This window comes from Numida meleagris, chromosome 5, assembly GCF_002078875.1.
Source record: "Numida meleagris isolate 19003 breed g44 Domestic line chromosome 5, NumMel1.0, whole genome shotgun sequence".
Taxonomy (NCBI): domain Eukaryota; kingdom Metazoa; phylum Chordata; class Aves; order Galliformes; family Numididae; genus Numida; species Numida meleagris.
Window position 1 is genome coordinate 18,032,255 of NC_034413.1, and position 20,382 is coordinate 18,052,636.

Sequence of the window (20,382 nt, forward strand, 5' to 3'; positions counted from 1 at the left end):
CTGCCAGGAACTTGCTCAAAACCATTTAGCAGATTTTCTGTTAGTATTGCTTTCCTTTCTTAGATGGAAAAGTCACATAATTTAAGGCAGTTGCAAGTTTCTACTTGGTGAAACTACCTGCATTCAAAGAATTCATAGCTTTATAGAATGAAGTGGGGATCACTTGATAACACTTCCCCTCACCATCCGTCTGTGAATTCAGTTATGCCTGTGACAAATGAGTGCCCCTTTGCTCAGATGCAGAGCAGAGACTTGTGCTAATTCAGAACTTGGCCATTCCATGCCCTTTACATAGGGTCATTGGGTCACCCTAGAACCCCTCAAGGCTTCTAGGAAATCAAGTCAAATTCTCACAGAAAATGATGATCTGGACTGAAAGCAAATCGAGACAGACTTACTGCTAAGTATGAGTTTCACAAAAGCTGTGGACTCTATTACTCTTCTTCTTAAGGAGATATTCTTTGCCTTGAACATGGTAAATCAAATCCTTTCATCTACCTTGGAAAATACTTCCAATAACACTTAGGGCTTCCTTATAACTCTTGTCAAATGGAATCTTATTAATTCATGTTGATAGTTGGAGAAAGCACTGCTCTTATCCTGCCTCATAAAATTTGCAGATTTCCGGGGATAGCACCTTGTTAAAGTGTAGACTGCTTTACAAACAAGATGCTTTCTTTTACACCGGGCAACGACTGACTTGAGACTGTACTGTAATTTGTGGAGTGTGAATGGAAAGGAACACTCCATCACTGCAGACATAGTAAAGGTGGGAGTTTTGATGTTCTAGAATAGACTACTAGGGAAAGTTAATGGCAGATGAGAGGCTGGCAGACAAGCAGATGGGGAGAGCATGTTTCTAGCAAGACAGTCCTCACTCCCCTGTGGTGTCCCTGCTTCAGGAGGGCTTCTGAAGCAGTCAACACACCCAAGTGTTGGGGCCTTCCTTTATACTGCTTGTTCCATGGAGCCTGAAGAATAATGTTGTTTGTTTGGAAAGATGCTTTTTAGTGCTTACTAGAATGAACTGATTAAAGTGTCCATACATTTTCTATTAATGATGCTAGGGAGCAAGCAGGCTGGAGCTCAGGCACATCCTGCGTGGTTCGGCCACTCTGTTCCCCTCCCGAGTATTGGTTCTCTGGTTCTCACTGCATTGTGTCCATGCTGAGCTGTTTTATTGTTCTTTTTTTCTTTTTTTAACCCCTTGTCACCCAAACCTAAACCTGTTTCCTTTCAAATGCAGATACAACAAAGATTATGAAACACTGCTGTTGTGCTGTTGCTTGTGGGTTCGTGAACATTTTCACAGACCCCCTTGTGTCAGGACTGGTGTCAGGTGTCACCTGCTTGCTGCCTGAAAGCATTCCCTGTTGTAGCCCTCTGTTCTGCCCCTGAACCGCCAGCAGACCTCCTGCTGTCCCCACCCTCCAGCTGGAGCTGTATTTAGGTCTCTGGGATTATTCAAGATGCCAGGGAAGCTTTCCACATACACATCTCCAAGTTACTGCCTGTCTGTATCTCTTGCTTGGGTTTACACAGTGTAACCCTGACTTCACTGAGAGCCAGGGTCTACCACAACATTAAATACTTGAAAACCATGTAGTAAAGCCACTGGGAAGCCATCCCTCCATGGGGTGGGCAGGGCTGGTGGTGATAAAATGCCTGAGAGCACCTGGAAAAGTATCCAGGTGCTGCAAGGTGGGGACTGGGCCCTGGGCCCAGCACCCCGGGGGCAGTGGAGATGCAGTCAGCTGCTGGGTGTGGGCTCCAGGCCCTGGTGTCCCTGCCACATCCACAGGGATGTGTGGAGTAGCCAACAGGTACGCAAGGAGCAGACAGCTGAAGGCTTACTTCAGTCTTGCTGCCTGTGGTAAACGTGGCTGAGGCACTCATAGCCCCCAAGGATTACAAGGTGAAGGGAAGCAGATGAGATCAGCTGATTTTATGGCCCTGTTGTTATTCAGTTCGGTTATTGAGATGAGTAACTGTGAAGTCTGATGTTCTGATTCAGAACCAGGGTTTCTGAGGTGTTTAATGAAGAGCCCTGACCCCAGGTCTGTTGCATCTTTTCTGTCAAAACGTTGTGCAACACTAAGGTGGGTTTTAGCTATTGCTGGCTTTGAATCTATTTTTTTTTTGTTTGTTTTTTCTTTCAGAAGAATTTCTGAGGAAGCTCTTGCAGTTCCCCTTTATAACAAAGTTCTGGGTTTTGTTTTGTGTTTTTTTTTTAGATTTCTTAAATATTTGTGAAAGTGTCCTAACTAGTTCCCGCATGTGCGGTTTTGCTGGGCAGAACTTGTGTGCAGTCCACCATTCTGAACTCAGCTATACCTCCCGAGGCCAAAAAGCAGAACAAGGAGCCAAAGCTGTAGATATGAGGGGAAATAAAACTATTCAGCAAGCTCCCCTTCAGTTGTTTGGCCTTTTCATTTCATGTTCAATCATCCAATTTTCTCTCATGTGAAGTGCTTTTTGTGTGTGTGTTTTTTTCTTCCATCTTTTAATCCTTAAAAAAAAATTCTACAGGCAATATTGTTCTATCCTACTCTTGTTGTGTAGCTGTATTAGTGACACCCACAGCACTTGGGTAAGCACCATTACATTGCCCTGTGGAAGTGTAATTTTACTGTCACAGTGACAAGTGCTTGAACTGGATACAAGCAGTAGACCCAAGTCACCTCCTACCCACAGGTGCTGCTGTCTTTCTGCCTGCTGCATGGAAGCATGGGATTTTATGTGGCATTTGTTAATGCTTAGTAAAGGGTTTGACTACTGATGCTAATTTTATTAAAAATAGATGTAAAATCCTTGCTTTTTTCCACTGTGAAATTCACATAGGCTGGGAGAAACATCTGCTGTATCAAAGTCTGTTAGCTCCTCAATGTGTCCCCTGATTGCTGAAGCTCCCTCCAGCCTCGTTTATTTGGAAGTAGTCTCAAGTAACATTGCATCTGTGCAGCCTGCAGTGTTTCACAAAACAGAGAGAAGCCTCTCAACAAGCACAATCTCACGCAATTTTCATAGGCAGGAAACCCTTCCTGATATTTAGCATTTCCTTATTCCTCTTTCCCTCCTTACCCTTGCGCCATCCACATTGGTTCTTCCTTCCCTCCACCTTCCTTTGCTTTGGACTGGGGAATGTCCACCAACTAGAAGCCCCAGGGTAGGGCTGGGGTTAGAGCACATGTGGCAGCAGCTGAGAAGCTGGGGGGATGCTTGCAGGCAGCCCCTCCGCTGCCCTCCAAGGCTGTGCAGAGACTTGTGCAGAAATATACCAAGCTAAAAATGCAAGGTGAGCTGCCCCTGTATGATGACTGTTGTCTCCTAACCCACGACCAGGAAGGACCAGAATGCTTCTCTGATGGCTGAGATGCACTGCAGAGAAATGCTATCATTATTTCATGGATAGCAGGTACCTTTTTGTACTGCAGGCTTCGGTTCAGAGTACATTTTAATAATTATATTTTTTTATTTCATTGCCACCACCACCTATACATCAAAGAAGTTCCGATTGGCAGCGGAAATTTGGGTAAGGTCTGAGAAGAGGATTTATAGGAAATGAGCAGATGGTCTACTAGAGAATTTCCCCAGGAGGTGGCAGTTATTTAAAAATGGGAGAAACTAAATAGACTGTGCAAAATTTGACTGTAAAATTAACTGGCCAGCCAGTAGCTAAGTGCTTAACCAACATGATTCAGCTTGGCCTCTAGCATAAGTATGTAATGAAGTGATGTGTCTTTGAGCTGACACTGCACACATTATTTCAAGTTTCACCTAGTAAGTGCACATGAATGAAAGATGACTTTGCACTGCACAGTTCTTGTTATGGAGGGGCCTCTCCTGCAGCTCTTCCTTCACAGCAGCAACATCATTGTTCAGGCATGCAGGAGAACGCTACAAAATGCTCTTCATTCTAAATAAAATGGAAAAGTGTTCAAGTGAACCCCTTTAATTTTTAAACTGCCCTTTCTAGCCTCCTAATCATAAGAATCATAAGAAATCACAAACTGCTTCAAAAATCCATGAACTCATGGCAATTTGGAGTTGTTTTCCATGTGGCCTTATGCTTTTCATATATGTTTCTGATTTTTCCCCCCAGTGCTGTAACACCTCAAAATTGGGGGATTTGTGCATGAGTGGATTTTTGATGAAATTTTTAGATAAAGAATCATTTTAGAAAAAAAACTGTGTTCATTATTTAAAAAGTTTGGAACGTACTTTTTTTAAATTTAAATCTCTCTGATAAAAGACCATTTCCAATAGGAAGATAGGATTGAATTCTCTCATGCTATGTTTTAAATTGAAATGCACAATGGAGAGAACTATCTGAAATAATAAACAGCACTTAATTACCCTTATGTTCATCTGTTTGTGCTCTGGTTTGTTTCTCCCAGAAATGCACTGCTGCCAGCCCAAGCTGTGGGAGCGGCCCCATGGGCCACGTGCACGCATGGCTCTGGAACAACCCTTCAGCGTAACGCTGGAGCAGAATGTGATTAAACTGGATTTCTCTTCCAGCTTTCCGTGTTTATAATTGTTTGAGTTGGAAGGGACACCTACAGCTTGATCACGTTGCTCAGAACCCCATCCAGCCTGACCATGACTGTCTCCAGGGATGGGACACCCACCACCTCTCTGGGCAACTTGTGCCAATGCCTTACCACCCTTATTACAAAGAACTTTCTCCTTATATCCAGTCTAAATCTGTTTTAATTTGAAACCATTTCTCCTTGTTTTATCATAACAGGTCCTGCTCAAGAGTCTGTCCCCTTCTTTCTTATCGACTGAGTTTAGAAACCAGCCTTCATAACCTCTGACCTAACCTTCTGGAGTGCTATAGTGCTATGAAGAAAAGGACAAATATTCTTAACTAAGCCTGGATGTATGCTCCCCTGTATACAAAGCCTGACAACTGTATGTTAGTGACAGATTTTTCCCCTTCCCTCCAGTAATCCTGTTAACTCCAGTAACTCAGAGTCTGAAAAACAACATCAGAACTCAACTCTAGTTTCCGTGCCGGAAGCACAGATATTAAAGCAGACATCTAGAGAGTGACTTCATGGCAGTGCAGGTGCCCAGGCAGAAATTTTGACTGCAAAATCCTTGTTAGCAGTGATGCTGTGAGAAGCAAATCCAGGTATCACTCTGTGTGCAGGCAGGAGTCTGCAGGGCTGACACTGAGGGAAGAAGGTTCTAATGTTTAATCAAAATGCAATATGAGAAAAGACTGGTTTTGGACCCTGCCATCAATAGAGCTAATCTTGCAGTTTATATTTACTGCTTGCTGGAATATACAAAATCAAGTCAGGTACATAGAAATGAACAGAGCATACCCTGTTTCGCAACTCAGAAGCGTGTTGCACTCAGAATGATTAATTTCAGCTGTTTAATCTGCTGCTGTCTGGTTATAGTGCAGGCTCTGAGTATGCCACATGACTCTGTTATCCCTAACAAGGTGTATTCCTTTTGGCTTCCGTTGCAGAAACAGAAGATCTGTCTATAAAGCAGTCTTCCTGTCTCTGTCATGTTCGGACCAATTGCTTAGCTGTTAGGATGTGATGTGCAAGACTGGGTTCATGCACAGATGCTGCATTTGGTGCATGATACATTAAAGCTACATTTTGTTTACAGGAAACTAAGCACTTGAGAAAGCCTTGATAGTGTGTTGAGATGGTTCTGTCATTTGGTCTCCAGCAGGTAAACTGATGAACAGATGCCAGATAACTTGTGTCTCTAACAGAAATCAAAGCAAAACAAAACAGTTCTGGGAAATAGAATAGAATCTGTAAGTGGCATGCGTTGACATTTGCCTGTTGCAGTAATCACACTCGCAAATAAAGTATTTGCAAATTAGTCCTGTATTTGTTCACTCTGGAAGGATATTGAAAAGTGAGAGACTTTTGTAGTTAGCTTGTGAAGTTGTAGTGAGCAGCGGAATTTATTGCTCAAGAGAAGAACTGTGTGAATTTATCTCCCATATTCTTCCACCCACTAAGATCCCCTAAGCAATCTCTTTTGTCTATAAACAACCAAATGAACTACCACCTTCTTTCAGCCGTATTGTTCTGTCCCATTCTTCCTCTGCCTTCAGCGTTCATCTTTACATGGCTTCTCTTATTCCCTTAGGAGTAAGAAACATTAATTTCTGAGCAACTGGCTGAATTTACTGGTATCGGATGGTCTAGAGATAAGGCTTTGTGGTTACCAGTTTTTCTTTGACTTCTAGCTGTGTGGACTTTTAATATTAAAATTCATAATGTAATCACCAGATCTACTAATAAGTAGAGGAAAAAAAGCGGATCTGGGAGGGACATCCTCCCTGCTCTTTGGACACAGGGAGAATCGCTATGCTTCAGAGCACAAAAATTGCTAGGGATTGCTTTTGGGAAGCGAGGAGAGGTGGACATCAGCTGCACAGAGGAATGAGCTGTTCTGGGAGCTCATGCATTATTCATCACAAGCTCCTTTCACTTGGATCAGCTGGAGGAAGTAGTTAGTCTAGTTTGAGCTACACTAGTATTACATTTAGGGGGCTTAAACAAGCCCAGGCAAGTACAGAAACAACTCTTTCTCTTCATCTGCAGGCAAATGTAGGGCAGTCAGCAGCTCTGCTTTCACGGCTCCATCTCTTTAGGCTGGCTAACAGGAGTCATGCAACCAAGGGAAGCTGCACTGAGGATACGCACATGCATTCGTGCTGGAAAATGAAGCTTCAGGTAGGCGAATGCCTTGTCAGAAGAGTACTGTGGCTCGCAGTTTATTGTAGGGATGCTGTTATGCCTTGCAGAATAAATATGTGTTAGGGGAGCCTGTCAGGAGGGGCTGCTGTAGGGACGCCTCCTTAGAGTGCTCCATGAACGATCCTTTTCATCTGCTACTTTGTTCCGTCCTAATTGTGAAGCTGCGTGTTTTTGTTGTTGAGCATCTTTCCTTCATTCATTCTGTTGTAAGCAGAGAGACAGCTTGCTGGGGTTTGTTTGTTTGTTTGTTTTCCTTCTGTTGCTGTTTTTGGTGTTGGTTTGGGTTTGTTTGTTTTTAATTTAAGCTTGCTTTTGTATTGTACTAGTATTAGCACTTTTATTTGTGGGGAGGTAATCGTAAGAGGTTCTGCTATAACACAGCTGGGTGTGATAAGCCTTAAGCTCCAATTGTGTCCTTTCAGAGTGTGTGCACTTGAATGGATGCTGTATTTACTACTTTTTTTTCCCTCCTGAATAAAGATGCTTGGAAATCGGGTCTTGTGCTCTCAAAAGCTTGATTTTATTTTCTAATGATATGAGTTCTAAAAGAAATCTGTATTTCTCTTCGGTACAAGCTTTGTATATTTAAATCATCGTGACCCAAGCAGCACTATTTAGTTTAGTTTTAGACAAAGAAGGGGATTTTGCAAAACGGTGTGGAACAATAACTCTTGAGGTCTCTTCCTACCCCTGCGATTCTGTGATTCTGTGATTCTCTAATAACAAAGGGTCTTTGTTCTATTCTGTGAGCATTATTTTCTCTGTAATGTGTGGTTTGTGCATGCGTGAGAAGGGGAGGAATACAAACATGTAATGCCATGTGGCAAGAACGTTCAAACGTTTTTTGTTTTGTGTGTCTTGAAGTCTGTGTGCTGCTGCTGGCTGCTGAGCACACCGGTGCACGTGGGTCCTGCCTGCCCTGTTTGGGGGCTTGGGTTGCTTTAGGGGCAGCTTTTTATGGAAGCGTTTTGTTTGTTTGCTTGTTTTCCCTGAGGGATGGGCTGCTGAAAACTTGAAAGTACAAAGACCGAAGCCCTGCTAGATAATTAGGACAAAACGGTGTGCGCTGCTGTGCAGACAAGTTGTTTTCTTTTAAAAATTGTAGCTTAAGTCTGATTCACTGTTTAGTAAATAAGCACTACTGGTGGAAGCAGAATTTGTCCGGCTTTATGAGAAATCCTCCAGGAGGAGATTAATGATCACGTGCTTTTGATGAGGTTAAGTGTACGTTGCCTTGCCAGTATGTTTTCTTCTGAGATGACTTGGTCACCTGAACAGAACTTGCATGTCACTAAATATCATATTCTTGGACACATTTCTGTTTACCTTTTTGCTAATAGCTGGGAGGGAGTATATCTTGTCATACACGTAATCAGTCTGTAGTCCTGTTGGGTGGAGAGCGTTGATACCTGTGGGACTCCTAAATAGCTTCAAATCTTGACTTCTTAAAAACTTGCAGTTCCCACGGGCTTAGTATGTTGAAGTTCTTGAAATGTGTGTGTTGTGCATACAGTGAGAACTGATATGTCACATGAATTATGCGGGTGCTTCAATGTTTTTGTAAGATAGGGAGGGAACAGTCTCTAGTGCTCTTTTTTAAAACATTGTGACCATTCAGTGCATAAATGCTTGTTTCATGGAAATTCACAACCAGGATTCTTTCTCTGGTTTCTTGAGATTTGTGGATTCCAGGCATTCAGTTACTTGATTGAAGTCAGTGGAATGAAAAGGATTTGTGATTCTGCTATTTAAAACCAGGAGTTCTGTTTTGTTTTACATTGATCGCATATTTTACTGCTGCACTCCTTGATTGCACCTGTAGCCCAGAGTTACCCTATTTTTCATCAGAGTATAGGGAAGGAAGAGTTATTTCTTCAACTTCACATGTAATGCACTGGGCTGGTGCATTAATATTTTCTAGAAGCATCTCTGTGTTGTTCATTTTCAACTATCAATGTTCAGATTTTGCCTGATTTTTATTTTTTAATAATCAAATAATTAAGGTTGAATACTGTCACTCTAGAACAAAATGACGATTACAACCTTATCAGCACAGGAGAGACTTGAGCATGTTCACCTCTGGCTTAAAACAGCTTGGGCCCAGAGAAGCGTGTCATCTTTGATATACCCTCTGAAAGTGCTCAGGTTTATGCCTGTGCTGCAGAAATTCCTCAAAATCCTCATGCTGCTGAGGCATAAGGAACCTGGATGGACTATTACACTGCAGACCATAAAACCTGCCCTGTGGGGAGAGGAGGTGGCTTTATTGAGGTGCCTGCCATTCTCTAATTCAGTCATCGTTATAAAGAATAACAATAATAAGATAAGGAGCTTTCACGCATCTGGATCAAAATATCGGCAAAAGTTCCCAAAGATTTGCTCTAGTACTGAAGGGTGAGGAAAATATTCAGTCTGAACAAGAGCGATTCAGGCATTACTTACAGCTCCTTATCCATTTTCTCTCTTATCTCAGTAAATCTCTGTAATGGAATGTAACAACTCCTAATAGTAGAGTAAGAAATACAACAAAATTGTTCAATATTTGGCAGGAGCAAGACACAACACAAGCCAAAATGGAAAGTGTGCTTATGTTGGTGTTGAACTAGTAAATGGTATTAACTCGTTCTGCAATACAAGGGCAGTATCTTATTAACATCATCTAAATAAAATGTTTGCAGTTGTGATGTCCTTGGGAAAAGAGAAAAAAACAGATAAGTCCAAGTATGATGGACTTTTTTGGACCTATCTAGCAGTGGAGAAACTTTGTTATATTTGTAAACTGACAAGGAATCTTAAAGGTAGACCCATGGTGAGAGCAGATGTATGTTAGTGTTTCATTTGTTTATTTTGTTGTCTAGTGGGTTGTTTTCAGGGATTTAAAAATGCAAGAAGGATAAGTTTAGACTCAAAATCAAGTTTTTAGTAGTGCAAAATTAAACAACCTCTTCTCTCTGAAGTGCTGGAGCTGCTCCTTGGTGGGGCTGCAGAGGACACATCTCTGTATCTCACTCAGGTGCAGGAGGGTGAAGGCGTGCTCCCCATTCTTACAGTTGCCTCTCAGTAATGTTTAGAGAACAGACTTTGGGTGAGGTGACTGTATACTCACTCAACATCCAAGCTTGAAACTAACAGAAAGACATTTCAACACAGTTTGCAAATGTTGGTGCATGGATGTTTGTGACCTTGGGCTTAGATACAGGACAGTGAATTCAGATAGGCCAGCTGGGAGCTGCGTACCTCTCCAAGTTTGACCACTGCGGTGTTGAACTTTGCCAGGAGCTGCAGGCATTGTGCCTTTCCTGTGTTTCTGGAAGAGTTTGTGTGAAGATAGCAAAGGCTGGTGGCTTGAAAGACACTGAGAACATGGAAGTCAGGAAGGAATTGACAGTAGCTATTGCAGTTTGGGATTTGGGGAATCTGTTTTTGTTTTTTTGTCCTTATAGGATTGTCCTAGGGTATTTTTATCTAACCAAGTCCCTGCGCTACAGATACCTGAATCACTGGTGGTGAAATCCTGTTTTCCTGCTCAGTTGCAGGAGAGAGCCATCTCCCATATGGGAGAATGGAATAGTGTTCTCTTGAACCTGTTTGAACTAGATTCATGTCTCATGAATGATGATTATTCCAGAGAACTGACTCAAAGACCCAGATGGTCCCTTATGCTCACAACAGCAAGAATGCAAAGTTGTCAACAAAGTCAAAATCATGGTTAGAATTGAGAACACGAAAAATACTGTTCCAGGTTGGACCAAAGCACTTTGTGGCATATACAAAAGTAGGTGCTAGGGGACTAGAATAAAAACAGGCATACAATTACATAATATGTCTGAAAGTAGGTGTATCATCAAGCATATAGTGATGCCTCCCCAACATTCCCAGTGATGCCTTTCCAACCCCCACTGATTTATAGTTCAAGGACTTTTCTGTATTTCTATTTAATAGTTGTTAGTAGATTTCTCTTCCACTAATCTCTCTAATCATTTTTGAACCCAAATAAAATATTGAGCATCTACAGTCAGCTAGGTCAGAGTCCCATTGTTAATTATGGATTGTGCAAAAAATTATCTCTTCTTATGTTCTGAATGGCTCATGTTATTGGATGGCCCCAATTCTTCTACTGGAGAGAAGGGGGACTGTTTCCTACTTGTTTCTCTGTGATTGTTGTGATTCTCAGTGTGCTCTGTCATATACACTACAATAGAAATCAGTCAGCCTCAGTGAGGAAACCTCGTTTAACAATGTTAGAAGAGCATTTGGAGAGGGACAAAAAATACTCAAAACTATTTAGTTGAAGCTAGAGAACAGAGCTAAACTTTGCCAAGTTAATACAGTATTGGTTTGCTGAGAAAAACAGGACCCATCCAGAAAAGAAGAAAAAAATCTGGATCTTTAAAAATCATAAATCTGTAAGGAACAGAGAGAATTTCAGATTATGCTGTTCTTGCTGCCACCTCTCCTTTTTGATGTCTTTTTGTGGCTTGCTCTCCTTCTCTTTCATGTGTTTTTGACATCAGCATTTAATTTTTGTTAGACATCACTTCTTCTGGATATGTTGTTTTCACTTACGGATTCTTTTCGCTTGTTGCTAAAGCTGCACACTTCTTTTTATGGTTACATTTGCTAAAAATATTCTTTTGTAACATGTCTTAGAATCCATGTGTTTCTTTCTTAGCAACATCCCTTTCTCATCTGGTTGCTATAGATGGATGAAAGACAAAGATCGTCATTAGAGACTTTATTTTTATTACCTTGATTTCAAGCTCACCAAATAACAAATGTTGCTAGATGCGTATGATTGTTGGCTGTTACGGATGTGTGGGAACCTTACTTGCCTTAAGCACAGATGATCAAGAACAGCCAAGTCATCAGTGCCTTGCCAGTGCTCTGAGGAACTAAGATTTAACGACTTGGATGAGTTGAAGTCTGAAGACTTTCATTGTGCATTTTCTGTGCTGCCCCTAGGATGAAAATTTGTGAGATTCATATCACCTTCTACTGTTGTTTAAGTCATTTGGTTTCATGCAAGAGCAACTGCACAATGGGTTTGAAGGAAGTAGTGATTGTCTTCCCTGGTATGGCTTCACAGTGCTTTCTTTATGAGGCTAGCTCTGAGGAAATCAGAAGGACCCAACTACACAGGTGTGGTTTTCTTTTGTTTTTCCTCCTCTGTTACATCTCTTACCTCTCCATATGCCATTGTTGAGGGACTGCATGCCAAGGACAGTATGCCTCCAGCCCTTTGGCAAGGTGCAAACCTCAAACAGATAGCCTTGCTTTTGTGAACGGCAACCTTATTTGGTGGAAAAAAATCCTGAATTTCAGTCCTAGTAAAGAAAATGATAATACTTACCTAAAAACAAAAACCATACGTATTGTTCCTTCTTCTTGAGATTCGGCACTTTTAAAAGCATAATTTAAACAGCCTTACTGAAATTAAAAGAAGCAGTAATTTTATCTCAGGAGCGAGCATGAAAGTACCAGACCTATGCATCTACCCTGCATATAACTGAAAGAAAGCTGGTGAAGATCAAGGTACCTCTGGCTTTTTTATTTTATTATTTTTTTCAGCAAATGCTTGAAACATGCATTTTTAATATGTTTCCTGTCTTTTGCAGTTACTAGGCAATGTTGCTGACTTATTTTTATCATGTGTATTTTGGTGCACTCAGCCTCTGTGATTGGGGATGTGCTCATACTTGTTTTTATGACTTTTAAAGAAATTTTATGACTTTGAAATTTGAGTCATATTTTGTATGTATCAGATGTTGACAACATTGAACTGTTTTAAAAAGTGGGGAACAGTTTAGCTCATGAGTACTACATCCAACAGTGCTTCAGTGACACTTCAGTGACTTGAATTGGCATATTCCTATCAAACCTTATCCTAGGTCCCAATCTGTGGAGATGCTGGAATCTTTCATTTAGTTTTAGTGAGCTAAAGTTCACCAGTGATAGACTGGTGTAGTTCAAATGAGAAAGATGGTACCGAGATAGCAGGGAAGTGCTGGGAAGAGGAAGAAATGTCTTTAAAATGTTCTTCCGGGCCCTGGTTTCTGCGCCTTCTGTTGGGCAGCTAGGTTGCAGTCAACATGGATTTTTGTGTTTCATATGTTTGAGGGTTGCTTTTTTTTTTTTTTTTTCTTCCTAGCTAATTTAATGTCAGGCTAACCTAGCATAACAGGAAGCTCTCTCAGAACAAGCAATTTAAGCTCCCTTATGTTGACCTTGATGGTTGGTTGGTCTTCATATTGAGAAATTTTGTGGTTACTACACGCTGTTACTTCTTTCTCTTGATATTAGGTTAATAGTTTTCTTTGAATAGTTTTTGCCATTCCATCTGGCTTCTTTTAATGGCCAATTTTGTTGTTTTTTCTTGTCATCAGTTTCTCTTTTGCTGTCTAATAGAAAATTAGCATTTTATGACTCACTGGGGTGCTTGTTTTATCTTGATTGTCATTCATTGTCTAGCATTATGACTTTGAAACACAACAACACTCTTCCCCAAGGAAGCATTTGCCTGTCTCAAAGGGGTCAGATAGGTTTGAAGAACCAGATGTAATACCTTAGGCTATTCAAGGCACCAGCTCTGCTTTCAAATCCAGGCTGGGCCATCATTGTTAGAGTAATAGTCTTTGTGTTTCTTCTCCCTGTTTTGCCAAGGAACCATGCTTCTGCTAAAACATTTTTGTAATATTTTCTTGTCCCATAATCGTGCACCTACTTCAATCTCTATGAGAGCAACCACTATGCATTGTTCTCCTAAAAATGACCTTTGTTTTAAGTCAAGTTAATCTTCTGACTTTTGTTGACTTTCCATTTCCCGGGTTGTGGTCATATATCAGAGTTGGAGTTGACTCGCTGTCTGTTCTGTAGCTCATGTAGCTATTACAGTTGGACAGAAGCTCTTAAATTAAGAAAGGATGAGCAGAGCTGCAGTCATCATCCCTGAAGTGGCTTACTGAATGGAAAAGCTTGAGAGATGCTGGCCTCAGAGGTGAAACTGTTCACAGGTGTCCGTCTTGATATTCATCAACCTTGAAGTAATGAACTTTGGTGACACACTGTTGTTGCAATACTCTGTCATTGCCACATTGACATTTTGGCTGAACAGGTTGCCCCCATTGACCAGCTGGTTCAAGCTGCCTGTGCATTTCAACTGGAAGCATTTTCACAATGAAAAGACCTTTTATCATTTTCTTATAATTCTAAGGGGGAAGGAGCTAAAAACCTGACTTCTAAGGTTCACAATTTAACATGATACTAATACTGGCTGCACAGTACAGGAAGTTTGGTGTAAGTTCCTGCTATGCCATAATTTTTCCTGCCATACCTGTGATGTTTAAACAAGTTACAGTCTTATTCCAGCTCCTTATTACACGTTGCCCATTTTCTTTTCTGCCCAAAACTGCTGTGTTAAATGCAAAGGGGAGGTGAAAGACACTGAGGCCCTGGAGTGTATCCAAAGAAGGACAAAGAAGCTGTGAAGGGTCTGCCGCACATGTGTTATGGGGAGTAGCTGAGGGAACTGAGGTGGTTCAGCATGGAGAAGAGGAGGCTCAGGGGAGACCGTGTCACTCTCTACAACTACCTGAAAGGTCGTTGTGGCAAGGTGGGGGTCAGAAGTCTCTCTTCCCAGGTAACAGCAATAGGATGAGAGCTAAAATGGCTTTAATTTGCACCAGGGTAGGTTAGTGGGCATTGGGGGGGAGTGGGGGTTGGTTGATGGTTGGAGTAGGTGGTCTTAGAGATCTTTTCCAACCTTAATTATTCTATGATTCTAAGAGTAATGTCAGGACAAATCCAATTCTTAAGTAAAGTAGCCTTAACTTACATGTAACTAAGAATAAGAACTCTATCTCATTACAAGCTCTCTATAAACTTCTCTTCTGTTTCCCTCAGCTATACTGGGACAAGCCCTTTTAAAGATAAAATTGAGGCTATCTCCAGGATATCTAGCATACAGTGCCAGTCTAAGTCACTGTAGCTCCCCTGGGTGGAGAGAAGCAGGGGTAAAGAAATGTAGGTGGTAATTTAAGAAGCAAAACAAAGATAGCCTTTTAAAAATACAAGTAGAAGAAAAGGCTAAATTCATATAATGCTATTGAAAAATCAAGCTAGGTACATGCAGTGATATTCTGACCCAAGGACAGACCTTTTTTTTCCTCTTTTTTTTTTAAGGCGTTTTAATGTGTTAATTAATGAGCTTTGCATATTCCAGAAACTCATTCTGGAAGAGTGGTGGGAGCTGGGGTTCTTTTGCCAAATGATTCCTTTCAGCAGCTGCTGTAGGATAGATGTTAATGTTCCCACTTGCATAGTCCATTATCTTGAAAGTGGACAAAGTACAGCAGGAACAAGGGCATTCTTTGGGTGGGAACAGTTGGAAACGGAGTTACACATTGTCCTTTCTTATTAGATATTTTCCCCAGTCTATGAAGAATAGTATGAAGCAGGCCCTTGAGTCCACTTATCCTTGATGCTTCAAACCATTAATAGTTTCTGCAACTTGTCTTTCATCAGAAGATCTACATTTCTCATCCAAAATTCCACAGAGAAATTCACATCACCTTGCCCTTAAAAAAAAAAAAAAAAAAAAAAAAAAAAAAAAAAAAGAGAGGGGCATTGTTTCTTTTGTTTTTCTCCTCGGTTGTATTGCACGTTATATTGCTTATTACTTGCTCTATCCTTCCTTCACCTTTTTCTCTTCTGTTTTTTTTATTACTTAAGAGTTTTCTCTTCTGCCTTGCAATGTCATGTAGCAGCCACTTTTGATTTGTGGAAGCACAAGCGGAAGCATTCTCACACGTCTGACTTCAGGGAAGAACTTAACATACTTTTCACCGAGAGGCAAAGAAGGGTGAATACAGTTATATTTGAAATGGAAACAGATTGTCTGCAATATCAAGAAGTCTGAATTTAACAAAGAGAAAACATAAGGTTCTGAACAGTGATGGGAAAAGAGTTTAAGTATACTCATTTTAATGCTAGCATTTTTGCAAGATGTCCTCCATAACAGGGGCTTCTTTACCATTTACAGACATGAACCAGTTTACAGTCAGCACTTTTCTGGAGTGAGAATATCCTATGCCATTCTTTTCGAATGGAAAAACAGATTTGGGAAAGTTTTGCATCAAAGACCATAAAGATCTGACCACAGGAATACATCTCCTGCATCCCAAGCCTGAGGCTCGGTGGTCATCCTAACCTTTGCTCTTATTCTTATTCTGTCAGTAATACAAATGAGATCAACTGCCCCGTCCTTGCAATTCAGCAGTCATTGCAGGACTTCTTTTTTGAGAGAGCTTCTTGGGCTTGTACTATACTGCATCCTTTGGGATTCGGCCCTGTCCAGTTCAGGATTTTTTTCCATTAAATAAAAATGTAGATTGTAGGTTTGTCTATATATTATACACATATATGAATACATACATGTAGACATATATGTATGCATTTATTTTAATGCATTTGACATTAAATATGCCTGGCTGCTTTTACTTGTATCTAGTACGCTAATGTCCGTCCCTCTTAGTGTTTGTTGTCTGATTGCCATAGTCATCTTTGTATTTTTTTTAATTGGGTTATTAGCTTTATGAATTACCTCCAGCCTTTTGCTACGTTTTATAATGCTTAGCACCACAGAGCCCTGCTCTTGAATTCTGTTCTTTATTGACAGCATCAGCTGAATTTGGCACAAAGTTCTGATTTCTAAATGGCACCCAGATAGGATGTTCCAGTCCTGCTGGAACCCTCTGGCGTTTGTAACTCTTGTTAGTGCATTTAACTCCGTATCTTTCAGGGAACAAAAATCCTGCCATGGATGTATTTGTTAGAAGAGTGTATTTAAATGGAATCCAAATCTAATGCTTCACCGCTGAGGGCTGTTGGCCAGCATAAAATAAAATCCTCTTGGATTTAAAAATGATTACAGTCGTTTTTGCTAAAGCTTGCAGGACTTCCCTTGTATCCAGGATTAGATCAGCTGTGTTTCTATCCATTCAAGTTTCTTGATATAGAAGCCACCAAAAAGTATTTCCAAATTATTTTCCTATTGTGATAGGAAATGATGCAGAAAAACCAATATAGATAATACAAAGGTGGGAGAAAATAGCTGATTCACGTGGTCAAAGCTGCATCTGAGAAATAAGGGTGATGAAAGCCATGAGGACACAGAGAAAATCCAAGAATGATATGGGCTAAGATGGTATGGGGACAGTGGAGGAGGCTGAAGATGCAATTGATGTGGTCGCTGGTTCTTTTGCTTTTCTGCTTGCCGTATCTCATTGCTGTGGAACGATACAAAACGATGCTTACTTCCAGGCAGTGTTTGTGTGGGCTTTGCTGTTTCTCACCCTGTCACTCTCAGAAGCAGCTCCTATCTTTTAATCCCCTTAAGCCTCCAGTCTCTCACCAAAACATGTCCCTCCTGAAATGTAATCCTCTTACTTCAGTTCCACGGTTACAATACTTATGTATGCGTGCTTGGGAGCGTGGGCAGCAAGGTTTCTGTGCGCCAAAGGCTGAAAAAATCAAAATATCAATGTACCAGGATCTCCCATGGAACTGTTATCAAAAGTAGTGTGTGTCAGTCTTTATCCTAAATCCTGATTTTTTTTGAAAACCCTGTAGATGCCTTATGGTGTGGTGCCATGATAGTTTTTCTCATGAGCCACCAAGCTTAGAGATCCAAAGGTCATTCACTGTACAGCCTGGGATGTGCAAGGAGAATTGGGGACCACATTTACAAGTAAAGGGGACAGACGGTAAAGTTTCAGGGTGGAAGACTGATTGGATGAATGAGACATTCTTCCATCTTTGAGGAAGAGCTTGCTCAAGTGTAGCTGTGATTTACCAGATGGCAGTTCTTCAGGTAGGTCACAAAGTCTGATAGTCCACATGAAAATCAGTGCACTGACAGAGTCCAGGCTGGAGACTTACATTCTACTACTGAGAAAAAATGGAAGGGAGAGATCTCAGTGAGGATTTCCTTGCCCTGGCACAGTGTATGTGAAACTCACCCTGTGCAAAAGTATTGTGCAAAAACACATGTGGCATTGAGCCATACGCCTGTCATGGGACACAGGTGCTGTCTGTGATGCTGAGAATCTGTGTAGGTGTAGGACAAGGAAGGCTGAGTTTCTGAGGGCAGCATAATTTCTGTGTACCTCAAATTTCTTACCTGCCAATTGATGATCCCATTTGCTTACTTCAGGATACTGGTTTAGAAGGTCAGCAGCATATGTTGCAAAGGTCTGTAAATTGCCAACTGGCCTCATGATTTCCCTCTTACAGTTTGTGTTGCTGAGTTCTTATTTTGAGCTGGTGCCTACTGCTGTTGGGCACCAACCAACTGCAGTATTCCACTTTGAATGGACAATAGTGTTTTGCAGGAAAGATGTTAAACAAGAAGCATATTCATTCTGTGCTAAAGTTTTAGCCCTGTGGTATAGCCTTATTTTCAGTGATGATTTGAGTGTGTTACTTAAATGCATATTTGTCTTACAAGAAGTTCTTCCAGTTTTACATCCCCTTCTCGGTATCGTCCCCTCTGTCCTCCAAGGTTCTAGTAGCAGATGTTATTAACGAACCTCAGAATAGAAGTGTTAGGTTTTTTCTTGATTGTGTTCTTAAAGTCTTGCTTTTGTAATTTACCATTCTGCTGTAGTATGTTATCTTTTCCATTTTCAAAAGTAAGAGGAATCAGAAATAGTTGTTTCAAAGAGGAAAAAACAAGAAAGTTCCAGTTCTGGATTGGAACCTCATTGTAATGGGATCAGCAAACACTGTGTCAATGTGATCCCTGGGGCGTAAAATCTTCCAATCCAAGGATCCTACTCTTTCAGTGAAACCTCTCTGCTGGACTCCAGAGCCTATGGTGAGTCCCTTCTTTTATCATTTCAGCCTCTCATCAGCTCCATTACAAGTGTAGAGCCTAAGAGAAAATGTTGCCTCCCCAGGGGTCTGACTTTAAAGGCATTTCTATATGCCTTCTGAAAATACATAATCATTTAGCAGTTCTTTGAGGCTTTTTGAAAGTTACTTTTAAAAGCTATAAAATGTATTTTGATAAAATCTGTTATCTTCTAAAGCATCCACAGATTTCATAGACGTGCAATATGATTTCCACAGATAACGAACATGTACAGCAATGAACAAAGAGAAGAGAAGCGAGTTTTTTAAATCTAGCATTGGTGGGGGTAATTTTAAAGGCAGTTTGACAGAAGCAAATCAAATAAGCTAATACACTTTTTGTGAAACCTTTGATGCAATTTCCTGTGACAAAAACTGCCCTAGCTCAAAGCTGTAGGGAATGAAGTGCAGGAGATTTACTGTGAATATGAGACTTATTTATAAACCTTTCCCCTTGGGAAACAAACTTTAGAGAATGCTATGTCAGCACATGCAAGAATGCAGCACAGTCCCCAGTAGGTCAGGCAGTGCTCTGACAGCTGCAGCTCATTTTCTGTTTCATATGCATAAATGAAGAGGCAGAACAACCCAGTGAAGTGAATTGTTTAATACAACTGACATAATATCAGTATTTTTGAGCTGATGTACATGTCTTTCTATAAAAATTTCTAAAACCAAGCAGGATTTTACTGGAACTGGAGCATGAGAGTTGAGGAAAAAGAATGAGTAAATGTCTTCAGATAAGTGGAAAAGCTTCTGTTTCAATAGGCTAATGGTCCTGAGATTTTATTTTAGCAGTAAATGCAGGCGTTCCCAGGACTGCGGTGATAAATTTAGTTCTTATACAGCTGCTGGCATTCAGCTTGTTCATGCACACAAAAACTTCAGCCCTCCTGTTAGACTGTGGCTGCTGTGAAGTTTTGCAGCCGGGTGAAGAGCTGTGCTCCTTGGAGGGCTCTTCTGCAGCCAGGAAGTCTTGTTAGCCACTGCTCTGATTGCCTCTGATGCTCTTCCACTGTAATCTGACACAATTTTAGGATGAGAGTGATGAGAGATGAGGATGCCTACCCGAAGCATTCCCTTTTCAGTCATGGCAGCCCTGAACAGAAGCAGTGCTTGGAGGTGCTCTGAGCACCACACTCAGTGTTCACGCCACCTGCTCCTAAAACATCATTCTTTTTCTTGCTGTTTTCTGGCCATTATGTTGTCAGCCCTACTGTGCCAGGTCACTGGGCTCATCCCTGCTTTCTTCAGCCAGCACAACTCCATTGGCTGCACGTTAGCACTGCATAGCACTATGTTCTTGCATGGGGTTCCTGCTTCTCCCAGCTGAACATCAAGCAAATGTAGATTTCCATGTGCAAGGGAAAAGTGTTTTTGTAGCTAGCTCTTACTGCAATTTCTTTTCTCTCTGTTTCTCATGCTGTAAGGCAAGTCAGTATTTCTATAAATACTCTAGGTCCCAATCTACTAAAGTGTGCCTAACACCAGTTGCAGTTCCTGAAATACTGTTTTAGGATGAGGATGTTGGTTGTGGCTCAGTCTGAGTCTTCCTGAACCCAGTGGGATTTCTTGTTGGCTTCAGTGGGGCCACTCCAGCTTCAGGGAGAGCTGGTCTATTGCTTCCTCCAGGAAATAACGCTTGATAAGATCGAGCAAGGTCAGTGACTTAGCCTGCAGTAACTGGCTTGCATCTCCTGCTTCTGGGTGTTCTTCTGAAGGTGTAGGACAC

General features: G+C 41.2%; 1 protein-coding gene across 9 annotated transcripts in view; it reads left to right on the forward strand.

Moving 5' to 3' along the window:
• Nucleotides 1-20,382, forward strand: part of MARCH8 (membrane associated ring-CH-type finger 8) — an 86,097-nt gene that overhangs the window by 33,083 nt on the left and 32,632 nt on the right. For 6 of the 9 annotated variants that reach the window (XM_021397646.1, XM_021397649.1, XM_021397647.1 and 3 more), the window contains one exon: nucleotides 6,588-6,719. The exons of the other annotated variants lie outside the window; for them this stretch is intronic. In XM_021397646.1, the coding sequence (XP_021253321.1) occupies nucleotides 6,588-6,719 (132 nt within the window). The remainder of the gene's footprint in view (nucleotides 1-6,587; nucleotides 6,720-20,382) is intronic. 9 annotated transcript variants of the gene reach the window in all.